Consider the following 22,900-nt stretch of genomic DNA (forward strand, 5'->3'; position numbering starts at 1 on the left):
TTCCAACACGGCTTGGCGTGCTGCGTAATGGCCGCCGCTCGGCTCAGCACTTCCTCTGCCTGCCGCCAATTAGGCTACCACGGCGTCTCCCGGCAGCCGGCGCACGCCGCCAGCCGGCTGCCGGGAGACGCTCCTGGAGGCCACGCCGGGTCGATGAGGAGGCGCTCTGGAGGAGGACCGCCTCGTTAGGCGGGTTCTGCTGAGCCGGCGTTTCTCTCTCCGTTGTTTGCAAACAACAACGAGTAGAAAACGGAGTTTCTTCCAAACCTCAACTTTCAGGAACTTAGCAGAACCTCTTAGCGTTCTATCCCCATGAGGAGTCCTCAGTACACGGCGCGGTGCTGCCCCCTGGTGGCCAACGGCAGACCTTGCTCCAGAGTCTTTTGAATTCCTGGCGGCGTTGACTTCACTTGACCTTTGACCTTCAGGAGTACCGACGTCTCATTCAGAGAGCGGCGGCTGTCTGTGGATCTGAATGAGAACAAGCAGCAGAGAGAGAGAGAGTGTGTGTGTGTGTGTGTGTGTGTCTGTGTGTGTGTGTGTGTGTGTGTGTGTGTGTCTGTCTGTGTGTGTGTGTGAGTGAGAGGCGGCAGCCACAGAAAGTATGCTTTTACCATCATCCAGGGATTTGAACCGACAACCCTCTCTGTTCACACAGCACCGCCTTACACACCTATGTTGATGTTCACTATATCTGATCTGTGTGTGTGTGTGTGTCTTGAAGATATCAGGATGTCTAAAGCAGCAGATGATGAGAAGCCTGGGGCTGAGTATCCAGGGGACAGTTCAGGTACACACACACACACTCTCTCTCACACAGACACACACACACACACACACACACATACATATGTCCAGTCATCATATTTGAATTGTGTGACACACGTGATTTAACCTTATCAGTTTTATCTTGTGTTTTTAAGTGAACGTTACTAAAGTAGTCGGCATGGTGCAACACACACAAACACACACACACACACACACTAATAAACCATCCCTCTGTGTTCCAGACTCTAACAGAAACAGCCCTGATGACCAGGTGGGTTGTGTTCTTTCTCACGACATCGTTAGTTCTGTTATTAATGTTAGTTATAACTATACAATGCTCACTATATATATATATATATATGTATATATAAATATGTATAGAAATATATATAGGAATACATATATATATATATATAATAATTAGCCACATTAATTAAAGGACTTTTTATGAATACAGTAAGCATGGCAGAATTTTATAACGTTTAAAAAAATGTGTGTGTGTAAGTGTACCTGTGAGTCCCTTGTTTTACCTGATCAGCTCATGTTGTGTGCGTGTGCGTGTGTGTGTGTTGTTGCTGCAGGTCCAGCCGATGAAAACAAGCCCTTTCAGCGTCTCACCCACACCGGCTGGCAGCAAGGTGAGCCAGATGCTACGTGTGTGTGTGTGTGTGTGTGTGTGTGTGTGTGCATGCGTGTGTGTGCGTGTGCGTGTGTGTGTGTGTGTGCATGCGTGAGTGTGCGTGTGTCATTGAGAGTGATTCTGTTTCAGACCCATTCACGCTTCTACTGCACTGGCAACAGATGTATTTTTATGTGTTTTGTACATTTTTAAATGAACACAACAGACATTATTTCAGACGTGGAGGTCGTTATCGTTCTGAGGCCTGGACGTCTGGATTGTGTCCGTCGCCATCTTGGTTGTTGTTTGGCGACCAACTTGTTGTTTTGAACCGAGAAATGACATAAGAGGGAGGAGCCTAAAGCGTCCCCTGCTTTATGGAGAATGGAGCTGTAACACATGAAGCAGAGACTTCTATACAACCAAAGGAGTCACCCCCTAGTGGTCAGGAGAGAGAATGCAGCTGTAACACATGAAGCATAGACTTATATACAACCAGAGGAGTCGCCCCCTAGTGGTCAGTCAAGAAAATGCAGCTTTAGACCTTAGTGCTGCATTCGACACCATTGACCATGACATCCTGTTACAGAGACTGGAGCAGTCGATTGGCATTTCAGGCACGGCACTAATTTGGTTTAAATCCTACTTATCAGATCGATCTCAGTTTGTATTTGTAAACGATGACGCCTCGATAACCACCAACGTTAATCACGGAGTTCCACAAGGTTCTGTGCTTGGACCAATTTTATTTACCTTATACATGCTTCCTTTGGGCAATATTATCAGGAAACACTCCATAAACTTTCATTGTTATGCAGATGATACTCAACTATATTTATCGATAAAACCAGAGGAGAGCAACCAACTCTGTAAAATTCAAGCATGTCTTAAAGACATAAAAACATGGATGACCTGCAACTTCTTGATGTTAAACTCAGACAAAACCGAAGTAATTTTAATCGGCCCTGAGCACCTCAGAGATCAATTATCTGGTGATGTGGATTCTGTAGACGGCATTGCCCTGGCATCCAACACCACTGTAAAGAATCTTGGCGTTATCTTTGATCGGGACTTGTCCTTTAACTCCCACATAAAGCAAATCTCAAGGACTGCATTCTTTCATCTACGTAATATTTCAAAATCAGGCACATCTTGTCTCAAAAGATGCAGAAAAATTGGTTCACGCGTTGTTACTTGAGACTGGATTACTGCAACTCCTTATTATCAGGCTGCTCTAATAAATCTCTTAGGTCCCTCCAGTTGATCCAGAATGCTGCAGCTCGTGTTCTCACTAAAACTAAGAAAAGAGATCACATCACTCCTGCACTAGCTGCTCTGCACTGGCTACCCATAAAATCAAGAATCACTTTTAAAATTCTTCTCTTAACCTACAAAGCCTTGATTGGTGATGCACCATCATATCTTAAGGAGCTTGTAGTACCATATTGCCCCACTAGAGAGCTACGCTCACTAAATGCGGGACTACTTGTAGTTCCTAGAGTCTTAAAAAGTAGAATGGGAGCCAGAGCCTTTAGTTATCAAGCTCCTCTTTATGGAACCAGCTTCCAATTTCAGTCCGGGAGGCAGACACAGTCACCTCATTTAAGAGTAGACTTAAGACCTTCCTCTTTGACAGAGCTTATAGTTAGGGCTGAATCAGGTTCACCTGGTCCAGCCCCTTGATATGCTGCTATAGGCTTATAGCTGCCGGGGGACGTTTTAGGATGCACTGAATACCTATCTCCTCTTTTTTCTCTCCTTAAGGATGAATTTTCATCTCTCAATCACACGTTACTAACTCTGCTTTCTCCCGGGAGTCCTTTTGACTTCACGTCTCATGGGGTCATCGGACCCTATGAGACGACATAGATCCTATCTGCCTGATGGATCATCGAGGTCTGGGTCGTGGAATTCCTGCTCCTGACTGCGCCACTGTCCTGTTGAGACTCCGCCCACTGTTGAGACTCCGCCCCCTTCTCCTCCCCACCGCCATCTGCCTGATGGATCGTGGAGGTCTCCATCGTGGAATATGCCTACTATGAACTATTCATACACTCTGTCATATTCATTGAATGTATTTTAACTCTAAATCTGTCCTTCTGTACACATTACATCTATTGCATCTGTCCATCCTAGGAGAGGGATCCTCCTCTGTTGCTCTCCTCCAGGTTTCTTCCTTTTTCCCCTGAAGGGTTATTTGGGAGTTTTTCCTGGTCCGATGTGAGGTTTTGGGGCAGGGATGTCTATGTGTACAGATTGTAAAGCACTCCGAGACAAATTTGTAATTTGTGAAATTGGGCTATACAAATAAACTGAATTGAATTGAATTGAAGCATAGACTTCTATTCAACCAGAGGAGTCGCCCCCTAGTGGTCAGTAGAGAAAATGCAGCTTTAGCACATGAAGCATAGACTTCTATACAACCAGAGGAGTCGCCCCCTGGTGGTCAGTAGAGAAAATGAAGCATAGACTTCTATACAACCAGAGGAGTCGCCCCCTAGTGGTCAGTAGAGAAAATGCAGCTTTAGCACTTGAAGCATAGACTTCTATACAACCAGAGGAGTCCCCTGGTGGTCAGAAGAGAGAATGCAGGTTTTAGACCCTTCTGCATTGGCTTCACTTCTCGGGACCAGAGGTTTCCGCCTGGTGTGGTCAGGCAGCTGTCTGCGAGCCTCCGTGGTGCGTTTAATGCCCAAGGTGACAATTCGGCAATAATAATACAAAAGGATCAACTTAATTAAAACCAGGGTGGCACATGTTGTTTACCATCACGTACGTTCCTGCGTGTCTGTTAGTTGACGACATGTTTGAATGACAAGCGTGCATTCAATATGTAGGGGCAGAGCAGTGACTGTAGTTTAAGTGACTATGAACAGCCTGTCGTCCTGAGAGGAGCCTGGAGGAAGTGAAGGAGGTGTCACTGAGTGACGACAGGTGAAGCTGCTGCACAGCGTGGCAGGTGATGGATGTGGAGCGACAGCCGGAGGTCAGAGGTCAGCCGCGTTCCTGACACTTCAAAGAGGAAACGAGGAGAACTGAGTGAACACTGAACCGGTGAATCAGCAGCGAGACGCAACAACAACAACAACAACAACAACGAGTTATCCTCTTTTCGGTTTTCTCTTCCCCTGAACAATCTGGTTTGTCATCTAACGCCTCCACGGTCTGGGGAACCTGTTCCCCTGTTCCTTTGAGCAAACCGATTCCTCACTATGCGCCTGGAGCTTTGTGCAGGTTCAGCGTTTGAGTTTAAAAAGATAACAACAACAAAAACAACACGCCTCTGTGATCTTCTTTAGGGAAAAAGCGACGACAGCTCCGACATGACCCACAGCACCCTCCCTCCTGCTCCTCCCTCCCAGCAACAGCTGCAGGAACAACAGCAACAACAACAACAACAACAACAACAGCAGCAGCAACAGCGGCTACAACAGCAACAACAGCAACAACAACACCACCAGCTGATGCTGGCTGGCAGTCAGCTAGCAGGGGTGAGACACACACACACACACACACACACACACACACACACACACACACAGACACAGCGTTTCTTCTGTAATGCCGTTGACACGTGGAGAAGAGTTGACGAGATGGCGGACACTTCCCCTCAGTTAATTTGGACTCTATGTCCTCCTCCTCTTCCTCCCGCTCCTCCTCCTCCTCCCCCCCACAGCTCGCCGCCCTCCTCCCGCCCCAGCAGCAGCTGCTCCTCCAACAGGCCCAGGCTCAGCTCCTGGCGGCCGCCGTTCAGCAGTCCAACGCGGCGCACGCAGCGCACGCGGCGCACGCCGCCCACGCCGCCGCCCAGCAGCAGGCCAACCAGCAGCAGCAGAACCAGAACCAGGCTCAATCCCAGCAGCAGCACGTCAAACAGGAACAAGCCGTCCAAGTCCCGCCTCCACCGCAGCTGGCCCTGTCACAGCCAATCCAGCTCACGGCCCAGGTACGAGCCTCCTGAGCAGCACGCACCTGTCGACTGGTTCCTCTGAGCCGTGGGTGGAAATGTGTGTGTGTGTGTGTGTGTGTGTGTGTAGGACATCCAGCAGCTGCTGCAGCTCCAGCAGCTGGTCCTGATGCCGGGTCACCCCCTCCAGGCCCCGGCCCAGTTCCTCCTGTCTCAGCCCACACAGGTGCAGCAGTCGCAGCCAGGTGAGGTCACCTGCAGCTCTCTGAGCCACAGGCAGTCAAAACCTCCCACATGCCAATCAACATTACAGTTTTGAAATGAAAAAGTAATGCAATCTTCATTTTCAGAGCCATGAGTGGCTCTGTGGTGATGTCCTTCTCACATCTGTTGACGTGTTGTTCAGTGAGTTGTTGTTTCGCCGTCACAGGTTTGCTCTCCACATCAAATCTGATCCAGCTACCTCAGCAAAGCCCCGGGAGGCTCCTGACGACCCCACCCCGCCTGGGACTCCAAGCACAGGTATGGAAAGAAGGAATGAAGGAAAGAAAGAAAGAGAGAGAGAAAGAAAAAAGGAAAGAGAGGAAGAAAGAAAGAAAGAAAGAAGGAAAGAGAGAAAGAAAGAAAGAAATAAGGAAAGAGAGAAATGAATAAGGAAAGACAGAAAGAAGGAAATAGAGAAAGAAGGAGAGAAAGAAGGACAGAGAGAAAGAAAGAAGGAAAGAAAGAAAGAAAGAGAGAGAGAAAGTAAAGAAAGAAAGAGAGAAAGAAATAAGGAAAGAGAGAAATGAATAAGGAAAGACAGAAAGAAAGAAAGAAGGAGAGAGAAAGAAAGAAAGAAGGAGAGAAAGAAAGAAGGAAAGAAAGAGAGAGAGAAAGTAAAGAAAGAAAGAAGGAAAGAGAGAAAGAAAGAAGGAAAGAAAGAAAGAAAGTAAAGAAAGAAAGAAGGAAAGAAAGAAAGAAAGAAGGAAAGAGAGAAAGAAATAAGGAAAGAAGGAAAGAGAGAAAGAAAGAAGGAAAGAAAGAGAGAGAAAGAAAGAAAGAGAAAAAAGAATAACAACTTTATTAATACAGCACCTTTGAAAACTTAATTACAAAGCATGAATATAAGCTATAAAACCTGATAAATAAATATAGCAGCAAACAAACCTGTTGACTTCTCCCCGTCAGTAAACGGACGGTTTGTGCTTCCTTTAGTTTCACATAACATATCTGACCGGAGCAGCATCTGTGATAACAAATATTACGAAAAAAACATAGTTATCAAATAATAACAAAGTGTAGCCCGGCTGAAGCTCCGCTGTGTTCCCGCTGCAGAAGAGCCGGGACGCCGCGGGCGGGCCGAGCGGCGGCTCCCTCGCTGCCATCGGCAGCGGCGGCGGCGTGGCGTCCGGCGGAGGCCCCTCGGCATCCGGCAGCGCCGTCGGTTCCTCGCTGACGCCCGGCTTGACTCCCGGAGGTCACGGGGGTCACTTGGGGGAGGAGCCCAGCGACCTAGAGGAGCTGGAGCAGTTCGCCCGCACCTTCAAGCAGCGACGCATCAAACTGGGATTCACACAGGTAAAGCACCTTGATGGGAGGAGAGGGGGAGGGAGAAAGAATGAAAGAGAGAATGAAAGAAAGAATGAAAGAGAGAATGAAAGAAAGAAAGAATGAAACACAGAAAGAAAGAACAAAGAAAGGCAGAAAGAAAGAAGGAAAGAAGGAAAAAAAGAAATAAAAAAAGAAACACAAAAAGAAAGAGAGACAGATAGAAAGAAAGAAAGAATAAAAGAATACAAGACAGAAGGAAAAAGAGAAAAAAAGAAACACAAAAAGAAGGAAAGAGGGACAGGTAGAAAGAATGAATGAATGAAAGAAACACAGAAAGAAAGAAAGAAAGGAGAGGAAGGGGGCGGAGCCTCAGCTTGTGTGTTTCTGGCTCCTGCCTCCAGGGGGACGTCGGCGTGGCGATGGGCAAACTGTACGGGAACGACTTCAGCCAGACGACCATCTCTCGGTTCGAGGCTCTGAACCTGAGCTTCAAGAACATGTGCAAGCTGAAGCCGCTGCTGGAGAAGTGGCTGGGCGACGCAGGTGAGGCGGCGAGGCTTCTGGAGGACGTTCACCTTTACAAGTTACCCCAAAGATTAGCGGAACACAACCATGGCAGTACAACGGAGCATTTAGGCCAGAACAATTACTCTATTCATATTATTTACAGGATTAAAGTAAAAAAAATGTCCTGGTTATTCTCTGAGATGAAAGTTAATTAAAGAGAGAGAAAAACAAGAAAGAAATGTAATATCCTCTGAGATTATGATGTCATGAACACACCTCAGGGTCACAGGTACGCCGCTGAGTCGGCAAATATTCACGTTTTATTAAAAAATAGTGGAAGGAAACTCCTTTTCTTTCTCTAATGAAAGGTCTGTTGAGAGGACAACCTGGCGACGCCCCGTTAGCAACGCGCCTTTAGCAACGTCTGGTTAGCAACATCCCGTTAGCAACGTCGCGTTAGCAACATCCCGTTAGCAATGTCCCGTTAGCAACGCCTCGTCAGCAACATCCCGTTAGCAATGTCGCGTTAGCAACGTCGCGTTAGCAACGCCCCGTTAGCAACGTCCCGTTAGCAACGTCCCATTAGCAACGTTTTTCTTATCGCCAAATTATCTTCATCTATTATAACCAACAGTTGGCCCAATACGGCGTCCATGTTTTATGGGAATATTGTAAACCGAAGACTCTGAATGTGTCTTTCTCTAAAGAGTTTTTAAATCTCATTTGACACTTCCTGTCTCTCCACCATGGTGGTTGTTTCACTTCCTGTCTCTCCACCATGGTGGTTGTTTCACTTCCTGTCTCTCCACCGTGGTGGTTGTTTCACTTCCTGTCTCTCCACCATGGTGGTTGTTTCACTTCCTGTCTCTCCACCGTGGTGGTTGTTTCACTTCCTGTCTCTCCAACATGGTGGTTGTTTCACTTCCTGTCTCTCCAACATGGTGGTTGTTTCTCTTCCTGTCTCTCCACCGTGGTGGTTGTTTCACTTCCTGTCTCCCCACCGTGGTGGTTGTTTCACTTCCTGTCTCTCCACCGTGGTGGTTGTTTCACTTCCTGTCTCTCCAACATGGTGGTTGTTTCACTTCCTGTCTCTCCAACATGGTGGTTGTTTCACTTCCTGTCTCTCCACCGTGGTGGTTGTTTCACTTCCTGTCTCTCCACCGTGGTGGTTGTTTCACTTCCTGTCTCCCCACCATGGTGGTTGTTTCACTTCCTGTCTCTCCACCGTGGTGGTTGTTTCACTTCCTGTCTCTCCACCATGGTGGTTGTTTCACTTCCTGTCTCTCCAACATGGTGGTTGTTTCACTTCCTGTCTCTCCACCGTGGTGGTTGTTTCACTTCCTGTCTCTCCACCGTGGTGGTTGTTTCACTTCCTGTCTCTCCACCGTGGTGGTTGTTTCACTTCCTGTCTCTCCACCGTGGTGATTGTTTCACTTCCTGTCTCCCCACCGTGGTGGTTGTTTCACTTCCTGTCTCTCCACCGTGGTGGTTGTTTCACTTCCTGTCTCTCCAACATGGTGGTTGTTTCACTTCCTGTCTCTCCAACATGGTGGTTGTTTCACTTCCTGTCTCTCCACCGTGGTGGTTGTTTCACTTCCTGTCTCTCCACCGTGGTGGTTGTTTCACTTCCTGTCTCCCCACCATGGTGGTTGTTTCACTTCCTGTCTCTCCACCGTGGTGGTTGTTTCACTTCCTGTCTCTCCACCGTGGTGGTTGTTTCACTTCCTGTCTCTCCACCATGGTGGTTGTTTCACTTCCTGTCTCTCCACCGTGGTGGTTGTTTCACTTCCTGTCTCTCCACCGTGGTGGTTGTTTCACTTCCTGTCTCTCCACCATGGTGGTTGTTTCACTTCCTGTCTCTCCACCGTGGTGGTTGTTTCACTTCCTGTCTCTCCACCGTGGTGGTTGTTTCACTTCCTGTCTCTCCACCGTGGTGGTCGTTTCACTTCCTGTCTCTCCCTCCCACAGAGAACATGGCGGTGGACAGCATGCTGCCCAGCCCGTCCTCCCTCTCCTCCCCCATGCTGGGCATCGAGGGTCTGTCCGGCCGGCGCCGGAAGAAGCGCACCAGCATCGAGACCAACGTGCGCGTAGCCTTAGAGCGCAACTTCCACATGGTAGGAGAGCACAGGAAGTGGCGAGGTCACGGCTGCACTTAGAGACAGGTGTATGTTACATGTGTACCTGAACAGGTGTCTGCTGAAGGGCCACAGCGAGACCAAAGGACTCCAACCGCAGCAATAAAGGCTCAACGAGTAGGAGTCATCGGCCAAGGGTCATGACCACGACCTTTTGAAGATGACTCCTCTTTTTGAAGTTGGCTCCTCCTTGTAAAGTCAGCCCCTCCTTGTAAAGTTAGCCCCTCCTCTTAAAGTTGGCCCCTCCATTTAAAGTTAGCCCCTCCTCTTAAAGTTGGCCCCTCCTTTTAAAGTTGGCTTGTCCTTTTAACGTTGGCTCCTCCTTTTAAAGTTGACTCCTCCTTTTAATGTTGGCTCCTCCTTTTAACGTTAGCTCCTCCTTTTAAAGTTAGCTCTTCCAGATTTTGACGATTCAGATTTTTCTTTTGAAGAAATATATTTGGGAGGCTCCACCGACCCGTAGAACTATTTCACAATGAATCTCTCCACCGATGATGTCCTTGTCATGGTCCTCATCCAGTCCTTGTTGTTGTTTATATGACATCATCATCCGCTCACCCTCTGGCCCTCTTCCTCCTCCAGAACCAGAAGCCTACCTCGGAGGAGATCCTGCTCATGGCGGACCAGCTCACCATGGAGAAGGAGGTGATCCGCGTCTGGTACTGCAACCGCCGGCAGAAGCAGAAGCGCATCCACCCGTCCAGCAGCACCACGCCCCCCCCCCTGTCCTGCCAGACGCCGTCCGGCGTGACGCACAAGGCCCTCTGCTACAGCCCGCACATGGTACCCCCCCCCCCCACACACACACACACACACACCGCCCGCTACGCCCTGCTTCTTTGGGTCGGATGTTCACAGGTGGTGTAGAGGCCCTGACGCGTTTCCACTGTAAGCCACTAGGGGGCCAACGGGGGAACATGTTCACTGTCCGGAGCGCTTCTTCTTCTTAATCCTGGCTGCGTGACATCGAAGCAATAACATCTATCAACGTCCTAAACTATTAACAAACATTATGTCACTCACAGCAGTGATATTCACATCTGGACACCAACACGGCCAAGAACTGTCTGCTTCCCATCCACCCACCTGTTCTCATTAGCACCCACCTGTGCTCACTAGCACCCACCTGTTCTCACTAGCACCCACCTGTTCTCATTAGCACCCACCTGTGCTCACTAGCACCCACCTGCTCTCATTAGCACCCACCTGTGCTCACTAGCACCCACCTGTTCTCATTAGCACCCACCTGTGCTCACTAGCACCCACCTGCTCTCATTAGCACCCACCTGTTCTCACTAGCACCCACCTGTTCTCATTAGCACCCACCTGTTCTCATTAGCACCCACCTGCTCTCATTAGCACCCACCTGTTCTCACTAGCACCCACCTGTTCTCACTAGCACCCACCTGTTCTCATTAGCACCCACCTGCTCTCATTAGCACCCACCTGTTCTCACGAGCACCCACCTGTTCTCATTAGCACCCACCTGTTCTCATTAGCACCCACCTGTTCTCACTAGCACCCACCTGTTCTCATTAGCACCCACCTGTTCTCATTAGCACCCACCTGTTCTCATTAGCACCCACCTGTTCTCATTAGCACCCACCTGCTCTCATTAGCACCCACCTGTTCTCACGAGCACCCACCTGTTCTCATTAGCACCCACCTGTGCTCACTAGCACCCACCTGCTCTCATTAGCACCCACCTGTTCTCACGAGCACCCACCTGTTCTCACCTGACCTCTTAATGGCAGCAGATAAAGGACTCCTCTCTGTCCTGGTCTTGTTAGACCTTAGTGCTGCATTCGACACCATTCAGAATCAGAATCAGAATCAGAAACAGGTTTATTGCCAAAGAATGAATGTTTTCACAAACAAACGAGGAATTTTTTTTGGTGGAAGGTGCAACATTTGGACATGACAAACAACAATCAACGCAAGGAGGGAGGAGGAGTGGGAGGAAGAGGGAGGAGGAGGAAGAGGAAGGAGCGGGAAGAAGGAGGAGAGGAAGGTGGAAGAAGAGGTGGTAGTCCTGGGGTGACAGTCAGTCAGTCCGGGGTCCATTGATGAGCCCGACCGCCGTCGGAAAAAGCTATTGGTGTGGCGGGAGGTCGTGGTCATGATGGACATAGCCTCCTCCCGAGGAGGGACTCGAACAGGAGTGTCCAGGGTGGGAGGGTCGGCGACAATCTTTCTGGCCGCTTCAGTGACCTGGAAGTGAACAGGACCTGGAGGAAGGCAGATTGCAGCCGATAACCCTCTCGGCCGGCGGATGATGCTCTGCAGCCTGCGCTTGTCTTTGGCTGTGGCTGCAGGGTGCCAGACGGTGATGGAGGAGCAGATGATGGACTCAACGATGGCCGTGTAGAACTGTACCATCATCTTCCCTGGCAGGTTGAATTTCCTCAGCTGCCTCAGGAAGAACATCCTCTGCTGGGCCTTCTTGGAGATGGAGCCGATGTTCAGCTCCCACTTGAGGTCCTGGGAGATGATGGAGCCCAGGAAGCGGTAGGACTCCATAGCGTCGGCAGAGTCACACAGGATGAGAGGGGCGGGTGGGGCTGCATTCCTCCTGAAGTCCACAACCATCTCCACTGTCTTCAGGCGTTGAGCTCCAGGTTGTTCTGGCTGCACCAGGTCACCAGGTGGTCAGTCTCCCACCTGTAGGCGGTCTCGTCCCGCCAGAGATGAGTCCAATGAGGGTGGTGTCATCCGCGAACTTTAGGAGCTTGACGGACTGGTGACTGGAGGTGCAGCTGTTGGTGTACAGGGAGAACAGCAGAGGAGAGAACACAGCCTTGGGGAACCCGTGCTGGTGGTCCGGGAGCCTGAGACGTGTTTCCCCAGCCTCACGTGCTGCTTCCTGTCGGTCAGGAAGTCTGTGATCCACCTGCAGGTGGAGTCGGGCACGTGCAGCTGGGAGAGCTTGTCCTGCAACAGGGACGGATGATGGAATTGAAGGCAGAGCTGAAGTCCACAAACAGGATCCTGGCGTAGGTTCCTCGGGAGTCCAGATGCTGGAGGATGTAGTGAAGGGCCATGTTGACTGCATCGTCTGCAGACCTGTTGGCTCTGTAGGCGAACTGCAGGGGTCCAGGAGTGGGTCGGTGATGGTCTTGAGGTGTGACAGGACCAAGCGTTCAAAGGACTTCATGACCACAGAGGTCAGGGCGATGGGCCTGTAGTCATTGAGTCCTGTGATCTTGGGTTTTGGGGACGGGGATGATGGTGGAGGCCTTGAAGCAGGCTGGAACGTGGCATGTCTCCAGGAGGTGTTGAAGATGTCGGTGAACACGGAGACAGCTGGTCCGCACAGTGCTTCAGGGTGGAGGGGGAGACGGAGTCCGGGCCCGCTGCTTGCGGGGTTCTGCTTTTAAACAGCCTGTTGACTGCTCTCCAGGATGACGAGGCGTCGCTGAGTTGATGGAGGTGCTCAAGGTGTGAGCCCCTGATGGGCTGGGGAGGGTGGGCTGATGGTCTGTGGCTTGTTGGTGGGGCTGTGGGGATGGTCTCAGGACTGCTCCATTGTCTTTCAAAGCGGCAGTAGAACTCATTTAGCTCGTCTGCCAGAAGCACATTGTTCATGGAGTGGGGTGATTTGGGCTTGTAGTTGGTGATCTGCCTGAGCCCTCTCCAGACAGAAGCAGAGTCGTTTGCTGAGAGCTGCTGTTGCAGTTTCTCAGAGTACAGTCGTTTAGCATCTCTCACCGCCTTGCTAAACCTGTATTTGGACTCTGTGTACAGGTCCTTGTCCCCACTCCTGAATGCCTGGTCCTTCTGCAGTCTTAGCTTCCTGAGCTCCGCTGTGAACCAGGGTTTGTCGGGTTTGTTATAACTCACCCTGGAGCAGGATGGAATACAGCTGTCCTCACAGAAGCTGTGATGGAAGTTACAGCCTCTGTGTACTCATCCAGGCTGTTGGTAGCAGTCCTGAAGACATCCCAGTCAGTACAGTCAAAGCACGCCAGATCCTCCAGAGCCTCACTGGTCCACTTCTTGAACTTCCTCACCACAGGTTTGCAGAGCTTTAGTCTCTGCCTGTATGAGGAATCAGATGAACCATGGCGTGGTCAGAGTTTCCCAGTGCAGCTCGAGGGACGGTGATAGGCCCTGCTGATTGTTGTGTAGCAGTGGTCCAGAATGCTCTTCTCTCTGGTAGGGCATTTAATTAACTGTCTATATTTAGGAGTTCGTGGCTGAGGTTTCCTTTGTTAAAATCCCAGTACAATAACCAAAGAGTCCGGAAGGTCCGCTCCACACCGTATCTGTTCAGCGAGTGTCTGTTGTGCCTTCACGTTCCCGTTCCCCTCGGCATGTAAACTCCGGCCAGGATGAATGAAGAGAACTCACGTGGGGAGTAGAAGGGTGTGCAGTGGATGATATAAGGTTCCAGGTCCGGCGAACGGTGCTGTAGAATCACCGTTACGTCGTTGCACCAGCCGTTGTTGAGGTAAAAGCAGATTCCTCCACTTTTTTTTACGGAGAGCTCCGTGACCGGTCCGCTCGGAACAGCTGGAAGCCAGCGAGCTGGAGCGCAGAGTCTGGTAACGAGCCACTAACCCATGATTCCGTGAAACACAGAGCGGAGGATGAGGAGAAGTCGCTGTCTCTCCCACCAGCAGCTGGAGTTCGTCCAGTTTGTTGCACAGTGAGCGGACGTTGGAGAAATATGCCCGCAGCGCTGTACGAGATCCCGTTTCGTAGCCGTACAAGCGCGCTTTCCTCTCTCCACGGCGTTTCACCGATGGCGAAGGTGAGCACACCTTTTACAAAAATGTCCAGTAACTCCACAGAAGTTAAAAACGTTGGAAGTAAATCCGCTGGAGTTGTTCCCCTGATGTTCAAGAGCTCTTCTCTGGTAAAAGAGCTCTGGGAATCCCAGCAGAAAACAGTATTTAAAACGAAAACAATAAAAAACATCGCGCACCAACACACCGAGGCGACCTTTCGCGGTGCCATCAGATCATATCTGATGGCGCCTGACCATGACATCCTGTTACAGAGACTGGAGCAGTCGATTGGCATTTCAGGCACGGCACTAATTTGGTTTAAATCCTATTTATCAGATCGATCTCAGTTTGTATTTGTAAACGATGACGCCTCGATAACCACCAACGTTAATCACGGAGTTCCACAAGGTTCTGTGCTTGGACCAATTTTATTTACCTTATACATGCTTCCTTTGGGCAATATTATCAGGAAACACTCCATAAACTTTCATTGTTATGCAGATGACACTCAACTATATTTATCGATAAAACCAGAGGAGAGCAACCAACTCTGTAAAATCAAGCATGTCTTAAAGACATAAAAACATGGATGACCTGCAACTTCTTGATGTTAAACTCAGACAAAACCGAAGTAATTTTAATCGGCCTGAGCACCTCAGAGATCAATTATCTGGTGATGTGGATTCTGTAGACGCCATTGCCCTGGCATCCAACACCTCTGTCAAGTATCTTGGCGTTATCTTCGATCGGGACTTGTCCTTTAACTCCCACGTAAAGCAAATCTCAGGACTGCATTCTTTCATCTACGTAATATTTCAAAAATCAGGCACATCTTGTCTCAAAAGATGCAGAAAAATTGGTTCACGCGTTCGTTACTTGAGACTGGATTACTGCAACTCCTTATTAGCAGGCTGCTCTAATAAATCTCTTAGGTCCCTCCAGTTGATCCAGAATGCTGCAGCTCGTGTTCTCACTAAAACTAAGAAAAGAGATCACATCACTCCTGCACTAGCTGCTCTGCACTGGCTCCCAGTAAAATCAAGAATCACTTTTAAAATTCTTCTCTTAACCTACAAAGCCTTGATTGGTGATGCTCCATCATATCTTAAGGAGCTTGTCGTACCATATTGCCCCACTAGAGCTACGCTCACTAAATGCGGGACTACTTGTAGTTCCTAGAGTCTTAAAAAGTAGAATGGGAGCCAGAGCCTTTAGTTATCAAGCTCCTCTTTTATGGAACCAGCTTCCAATTTCAGTCCGGGAGGCAGACACAGTCACCTCGTTTAGAGTAGACTTAAGACCTTCCTCTTTGACAGAGCTTATAGTTAGGGCTGAATCAGGTTTGCCCTGGTCCAGCCCCTTGATATGCTGCTATAGGCTTATAGCTGGCGGGGGACGTTTAGGATGCACTGAGTACCTATCTCCTCTTTTTCTCTCCTTAAGGATGAATTTTCATCTCTCAATCACACGTTACTAACTCTGTTTTCTCCCGGAAGTCCTTTTGACTTTCGTCTCATGGGGTCATCGGACCCTATGAGACGGCATAGATCCTATCTGCCTGATGGATCGTCTGGGTCGTGGAATTCCTGCTCATGACTACGCCACTGTCCTGTTGAGACTCCGCCCTCTCCTCCTCCCCACCGCCATCTGCCTGATGGATCGTGGAGGTCTCCATCGTGGAATATGCCTACTATGAACTATTCATACACTCTGTCATATTCATTGAATGTATTTTAACTCTAAATCTGTCCTTCTGTACACATTACATCTATTGCATCTGTCCATCCTAGGAGAGGGATCCTCCTCTGTTGCTCTCCTCCAGGTTTCTTCCCTTTTTTCCCCCTGAAGGGTTATTTGGGAGTTTTTCCTGGTCCGATGTGAGGTTTTGGGGCAGGGATGTCTATGTGTACAGATTGTAAAGCACTCCGAGACAAATTTGTAATTTGTGAAATTGGGCTATACAAATAAACTGAATTGAATTGAATTAGCACCCACCTGTTCTCACTAGCACCCACCTGTTCTCATTAGCACCCACCTGTTCTCATTAGCACCCACCTGTTCTCATTAGCACCCACCTGTTCTCATTAGCACCCACCTGTTCTCACTAGCACCCACCTGTTCTCATTAGCACCCACCTGTTCTCACTAGCACCCACCTGTTCTCATTAGCACCCACCTGTTCTCATTAGCACCCACCTGTTCTCACGAGCACCCACCTGTTCTCATTAGCACCCACCTGTTCTCATTAGCACCCACCTGTTCTCACTAGCACCCACCTGTTCTCATTAGCACCCACCTGTTCTCATTAGCACCCACCTGTTCTCACTAGCACCCACCTGTTCTCACTAGCACCCACCTGTTCTCTTTAGAACCCACCTGTTCTCATTAGCACCCACCTGTTCTCACTAGCACCCAGCTGTTCTCATTAGCACCCACCTGTTCTCACTAGCACCCACCTGTTCTCTTTAGAACCCACCTGTTCTCTTTAGCACCCACCTGTTCTCTTTAGAACCCACCTGTTCTCTTTAGCACCCACCTGTTCTCATTAGCACCCACCTGTTCTCACTAGCACCCACCTGTTCTCACTAGCACCCAGCTGTTCTCATTAGCACCCACCTGTTCTCTTTAGAACCCACCTGTTCTCTTTAGCACCCACCTGTTCTCATTAGCACCCACCTGTTCTCATTAGCACCCACCTGTTCTCATTAGCACCCACCTGTTCTCACTAGCACCCACCTGTTCTCATTAGCACCCACCTGTTCTCACTAGCACCCACCTGTTCTCACTAGCACCCACCTGTTCTCATTAGCACCCACCTGTTCTCAATAGCACCCAGCTGTTCTCATTAGCACCCACCTGTTCTCACTAGCACCCACCTGTTCTCTTTAGAACCCACCTGTTCTCTTTAGCACCCACCTGTTCTCATTAGCACCCACCTGTTCTCATTAGCACCCACCTGTATGCCTTTTACTGGTACGGCACCCCCCTGTGTTCAAATGTAGGAACTGCAGGTCCCTAGTCACCCGCTGTGTCCCTCAAAGAGATGAGAAAGCATACAAACTAAATGTTGGCTCTAACATAATTTGGAAGCATCTCCTGATCTCTCTCTCTCTCTCTCTCTCTCCCTCTCTAGATATCGAGTCATGGTCTGTCCCAGGTCACCACCTGTCTCAGCACAACAGGTGAGCTCCGCTATAATCGCTGCCCGTGTCTCAGTCGTTGGTTCTTGAAGGTCGAAGCGTCGCTGTTCCAACGGCATTTATTTATTTATTTGTTTATTTATTTATTTATATATTTCCTCCCAAACGGCTCCCGGCGCTGTTCGGGGGCAGTCGATGTTCCCGTGTTCTGATGAGGGGTCATCACTTTAAAGAGAAATGGTTTCCGTGAGAGACTGAAATAGAAAAGGTGATGTTGTTGTTGTTGACGGAGACGCGAGGCCCATCTCGGGTTGTTTACCTCCACCGGTCACGACTTGTCCCGGTGAGTTATGGACTCGGGCTGCCGGCTTCACCGGCCTGACGGATGGCTGACAGGTAACCAGCACAGCTGGTACCGGCCGGTGAGCCGGCTCAGAGCGGAGGTGAAGAAGAGGCTCAGCATCCTGACTGATGGAGAAGCTTCTGGACCTTCTGAGCTGTCACTCAAACCCACTGCTCTCCTCCTTCTCTCCTCCTTCTCTCCTCTTTCTCTCTTTCTTCTCTCCTCCTTCTCTTCTCTCTTCCTTCTCTTCTCCTTCTCTCCTCCTTCTCTCTTCCTTCTCTCCTCCTTCTCTTCTCCTTCTCTCTTCCTTTTCTTCTCCTTCGCTCCTCCTTCTCTCCTTCTCTCCTACTCTCCTCCTTCTCTCCTCCTTCTCTTCTCCTCCTCTTCTCCTTCTAGCCGCGAGCTCTTCAGCATCCTGCCCCATGACTCCCATCAGCTCCGCCGCGGTAGGCTCCGCCTCTTCTTCTGTGAGCCCGCCCCCTCACAGCACAGCTAGCCCCGCCCCTCCCAGCCTCGGGGCCCACGTGCTGAACACCGGGTGAGTGTACAGGGCTGTTCACGACTTCTCTTTTGCAAAGTATTTTGCAAAAAATATATTTTATATATTATTTTTTTTAATATATTGATTTTTTTGATTTTTTTTTTATATATATATTTTATATATTTGTTTGTGTGCAAATTGTGGATTTTTAAAATATCAACTTACCTGACCCACAGTTTAAAATAATAAAATATAAATATAAATAAACACATGTATATGTATTTTTTATTATTATTTTAAATATATATATATTTTAAATATTTTTTTATTTTTTATTATATATATATTTTTTACTGTGGGTCAGATAAATTGATATATATAATGATAACAAAGAATATGAGGATATGATATGAACCTAAAATAGTTTTTACTGGTTTGTAATTTGATTTAATTTCCTCTATGACTATATATATATATATATATATACATTTATATATACACTACCGTTCAAAAGTTTGGGGTCACTTAGAAATTTCTTTATTTTTCAAAGAAAAGCACTGTTTTTTCAATAAAGATAACATTAATCAAAAATACACACTATACATTGTTAATGTGGTAAATGACTATTCTAGGTGGAAACGTCTGGTTTCTAATGAAATATCTCCAGAGGTGTATAGAGGCCCATTTCCATCAACTATCACTCCAGTATTCTAATGGTACATTGTGTTTGCTAATCGCCTTAGAAGACTAATGGATGATTAGAAAACCCTTGTGCAATTATGTTAGCACAGCTGAAAACAGTTATGCTGGTGATATAAGCTATACAACTGGCCTCCCTTTGAGCTTGAAGTTTGAAGAACAAAATTAATACTTCAAATATTAATCATTATTTCTAACCTTGTCAATGTCTTGACTATATTTTCTATTCAATTTTCAATTCATTTGATAAATAAAAGTGAGTTTTCATGGAAGACATGAAATTGTCAGGATGACCCCAAACTTTTGAACGGTAGTGTATATATATATATATACATATAAATATATATATACTTTACACAATTTGAAATGATGTTGGTTTTGAATAAGCGGTAACATTCTAACTTGACATCAACTGATACTTACGTAGCTGCATGCTACAAAGGAATCTGTAGCATCCAGCAATTCAGACCGCTGCTCACCCACACGCACACACACATACACACACATACACACACACACACACACACACGCAGTTCTGACATGGAGAGAAAACATCAGCAGCTGCACAGAAAAGTAGGAGAAACACAATCTGAGTTTGAAGCCCTCAGGTCACCCATAAGCACGTTAACCTGTCAACTGGTTCTCTACGCGTGGGAATTTATGTGTGTGTGTGTGTCTGTGTGTGTGTGTCTGTGTGTGTGAATTTTCTGTCGATCCACCTTTCAGGAATACAATGATGGGACTAAGCACAGGGATGAACCAGGCCCTCATTGGCAGCAACCCCCTGGCTACCATGCAAGGTGTGTGTGCATGTGTGTGATCATGTGTGTGTGTGTTATCATGTGTGTGTGTGTGTGTGTGTCTGGAGTCCAGCAAGTGTCCATTTCTAAAGGCCTCTACCCATTTCACCTCATCCATTCTGCTCAAAATGAATTTCCTCGCAGCCTCCTCCTCTTTCTCCAAATTTATTGAATGGCTCAGTATAGTGAAGGATTAAATTTGATTCACCTACAATAGCCGCGCTATGATCACAAAGTGACCAGAGCCCCTGGTGGCAAAGCTGAGGAGGAAACAGTTCCGTCTCCTCCTCCTCCAGCGGCTGTGGGCCGAACGACTCCTCTCCTCCTCCCTTTCTGAAGGAGGAGGTCGATCTGCTGACAAATCAATTAAGCATCACAAATAAGGTCTTTGAATCCCTCACGTGAACCATCTCCCTGTGGCCCATTCAGAGCTTCCCCTCTCCTCTTCCCCTCTCCTCTTCCTCGCGGCCCGTGTTGATGAAGGACACGCTGCGTTATGGAAACTGCCGCCGCGGCACCGCCGGCCTGCGTTGGAGTTACACGGAGAAAGAGGAGTTTCAATGAAGTTGTTGACGTGGGGGGGGAAAAAGGTTTTTTTGCTTTGAATCCTCCTCGGGGGCCACACACACACACACACCATGAATGTTTACACAGTGGCGCTGTAATGGATAGAGGGTTGACTCAAAGGGTGGCAGGGGGGTCCGGACCGGTTGGTTCTGGCCCGTTGGCAGCAGTAGTTCTGCAGGAAAATATTCTCGTACAGATTTATATAATATATAATATAATATATGAATAGAGACACCAGAGACTGGCTCAGGACCCCCAGGTGGATTTCATTAGGGTCACCAAAAATAATTAAGCTGAATGTCTTCCAGTCTTTTTTTCCCACATTTATATCTGCAGAACACGTTTGTGCCACCAGGGGGCGCCAGAGGGCTCACAGTGTCCTGATAGTTCTCACTTAAAGCGGTCGATCTGGAAACTATTGTCAGGAACGTTTCATTAAGGCACACGTTCGCTCTTCTCTTCGATTCATCGATGAGGCGCATGTGGTGCATCGGGTTTGACATTTTTAATAAGCGGTTACCGTGGCGATGCTTGGCTCCGTGTAGAGACGGCTACCAGAATTAATTTTGGGAGCGTTGCGCCTCGACCCATTTCATTTACATCACCGCCATCACCTCGTATCGTCTCCATCTCGTGTGTAAAGGGTCAGTTCACTTCCTGTCTGCAGGCTCCGCCCCTAATCCATGCAGACAGTCTTCTTCTATTCTTTTAAAGATAGTTTTGTTCTGAGTTTGGTGAACTGGCCCTTTAACCTTCCACTTAGTCGCCTGTGTCTCTGGTTACTGATGTGTTCACTGACTTCTCTTCTTCCTCTCCCCCTGTTTCTTATCTGCCGCCATCCTCCTCTTCACCTCTTCTTCTGTCCTTTTTTCCTTGTTCCCATCGACCTCTCATCGTCTCTCACCTCTCTTTGGTCTTTTTCTTTCAATCCATCTGCTTTATCTTGACTTTCTTACAAATTATTTCTATCTCTCTCTGTCCATCTTCGGTCGCCTGCCTCTTCCTCCATCACCCTCCTCTTCCTCCATCACCCTCCTCTTCCTCTCTGTCCCCCCCGTCCAGCCTTAGCAGCGAGCAGCGGCCAGCTGCCCATCTCCGGCCTTGAGGGCGGAGCGGCTCACATGTTCCTGGGCGGACCCGGGTGCCCCGCCATACCCCACTCCCTCCGCCCCTCCCTCTTCCTGAACCGCCCCACCCTCCTCCCCATGGCGACCAGCTCCATGGCGACGCCCTCCACGCCCGCCGCGGGCCCGATCGGCCCGAGGCTCTCCTTTTGCCACTCGCCGCCGCCGCCCGGCGCCGGCGACCTCATGAGCCCGTCCTCGTGCCCCGAGGAGTCCGCGTCTCCTTGTTCAAGCCCCGCCTCCTTCTGTTCCTTCAGCGAGGCCTCGCCGCCGCCCATGGGAGGGGCCATGACCGAGTGATCCCAGCGATATCAGCGGAGGACAGAGGAGGAGGAGGAGGAAGATGAGGAAGAGTTAAAGGAGCTTTAAACAAAAAAAGAAATCATTTACAACCGCCTTTCAACCAAAGCGTCTCTCTGTCCAACGTCGCCTCTCTCTCTCTCTCCCTCTCTCTCTCTCTCTTTCCCACTGACGTCTCACGAAGCCAAAAATATACCCAGATGGAGGAGAAGAAGAAGCAGAGAGAGAGGGAGGATGGAGACGATGGGGGTGGGGGAGGGTTGAAACCAAATAATGATCGGCAGCTGGAGAGGTGGCACTGTGTGTGGTTTTTTTGTTGTGTTTTTTGTGTGCGCTCGGCATCGTGAAAACCCTCAGCATGCTTTTCATCTGCTGGAGGAGGAGACGAGGAGACGCTGTGCGAGGAATGAGAGGCGAGCAGAAAAGACTTGTTCACGAGCTCAGGAGGTCACGGGGGTCACAACAAAGAACCAGGAGGAAAGATGCCACAAGAGAAACTCACACTTACAAAGATGAAAAACCAAAATCTACAAATACCAAAAACTGAAAACCAAAAAAGAGGTCCGGCGAAAACAGAAACGAGACGGAGAGAAAAGCTTTAGTTCACAAAGAGTCCAGGATCCATCCTCCTTCCTCCCGCTGCGCCCTCATTCACTTTGGATTTTACGAAACATCTATTTTTCTATCATTTTGTATTCTTGAGCCCACATGCAGGATATCTACCTCGCTCTCTCTTCACACTGATGAACACGAGGACAGACTCTGTTTGTTTTACCCAGCCTGGCGTGGCAGACGGGTGGAGCTTACTGCTACACTTACAATAGCATCAGGTGAGATGCTTAAAAACTAACCAGCTGGTGTTCATTAAACCCTAAACGCCACCCGCCTGGCACGTTAACAGGGTGAAAACAAGCGCCACAATGTTATTTTTTTAAGATAACTTTGATCCTTCTGTTGAAATAGAACATCTCCATCAGGTTTTACATCCCCATCCTCATGACCAGAACTCTGTGCTACACCTGAAGGTCACACACTCCTCCTGCCTACAAAGAGGTCACCGGGGCGGTGTGGACAGTCTTGGGATTATTTTCAGCGTTGTTTGTCCTCCTTTATTTATCACCGCCCCAAATGACCATCGCCGTGTCGTCCTCCTCGCCGCCCGCCCACCACCAGAACCGCCACTCAAAGCCGGGCCTCTGGCGGCGCTGTCTCTCCGTTGCCCGGGAGACGAGTGTCCAGACAGAC

General features: G+C 48.8%; 1 protein-coding gene across 1 annotated transcript in view; it reads left to right on the forward strand.

Annotated features, from left to right (window-relative positions):
* Positions 1-21,655, forward strand: part of LOC130194508 (POU domain, class 2, transcription factor 1) — an 81,007-nt gene extending 59,352 nt beyond the window's left edge. The window contains exons 2-17 of the mRNA XM_056415630.1: positions 725-790; positions 1,011-1,039; positions 1,350-1,406; positions 4,687-4,878; positions 5,064-5,333; positions 5,425-5,539; positions 5,725-5,816; positions 6,033-6,041; positions 6,612-6,854; positions 7,229-7,370; positions 9,303-9,451; positions 10,055-10,255; positions 17,335-17,383; positions 18,030-18,222; positions 19,591-19,664; positions 21,294-21,655. Coding sequence (XP_056271605.1) covers positions 725-790; positions 1,011-1,039; positions 1,350-1,406; positions 4,687-4,878; positions 5,064-5,333; positions 5,425-5,539; positions 5,725-5,816; positions 6,033-6,041; positions 6,612-6,854; positions 7,229-7,370; positions 9,303-9,451; positions 10,055-10,255; positions 17,335-17,383; positions 18,030-18,222; positions 19,591-19,664; positions 21,294-21,655 — 2,243 coding nt within the window. The remainder of the gene's footprint in view (positions 1-724; positions 791-1,010; positions 1,040-1,349; positions 1,407-4,686; positions 4,879-5,063; positions 5,334-5,424; positions 5,540-5,724; positions 5,817-6,032; positions 6,042-6,611; positions 6,855-7,228; positions 7,371-9,302; positions 9,452-10,054; positions 10,256-17,334; positions 17,384-18,029; positions 18,223-19,590; positions 19,665-21,293) is intronic.
* Positions 21,656-22,900: the final 1,245 nt, after the last annotated feature.

This window comes from Pseudoliparis swirei, chromosome 1 (assembly GCF_029220125.1).
Source record: "Pseudoliparis swirei isolate HS2019 ecotype Mariana Trench chromosome 1, NWPU_hadal_v1, whole genome shotgun sequence".
NCBI lineage: Eukaryota > Metazoa > Chordata > Actinopteri > Perciformes > Liparidae > Pseudoliparis > Pseudoliparis swirei.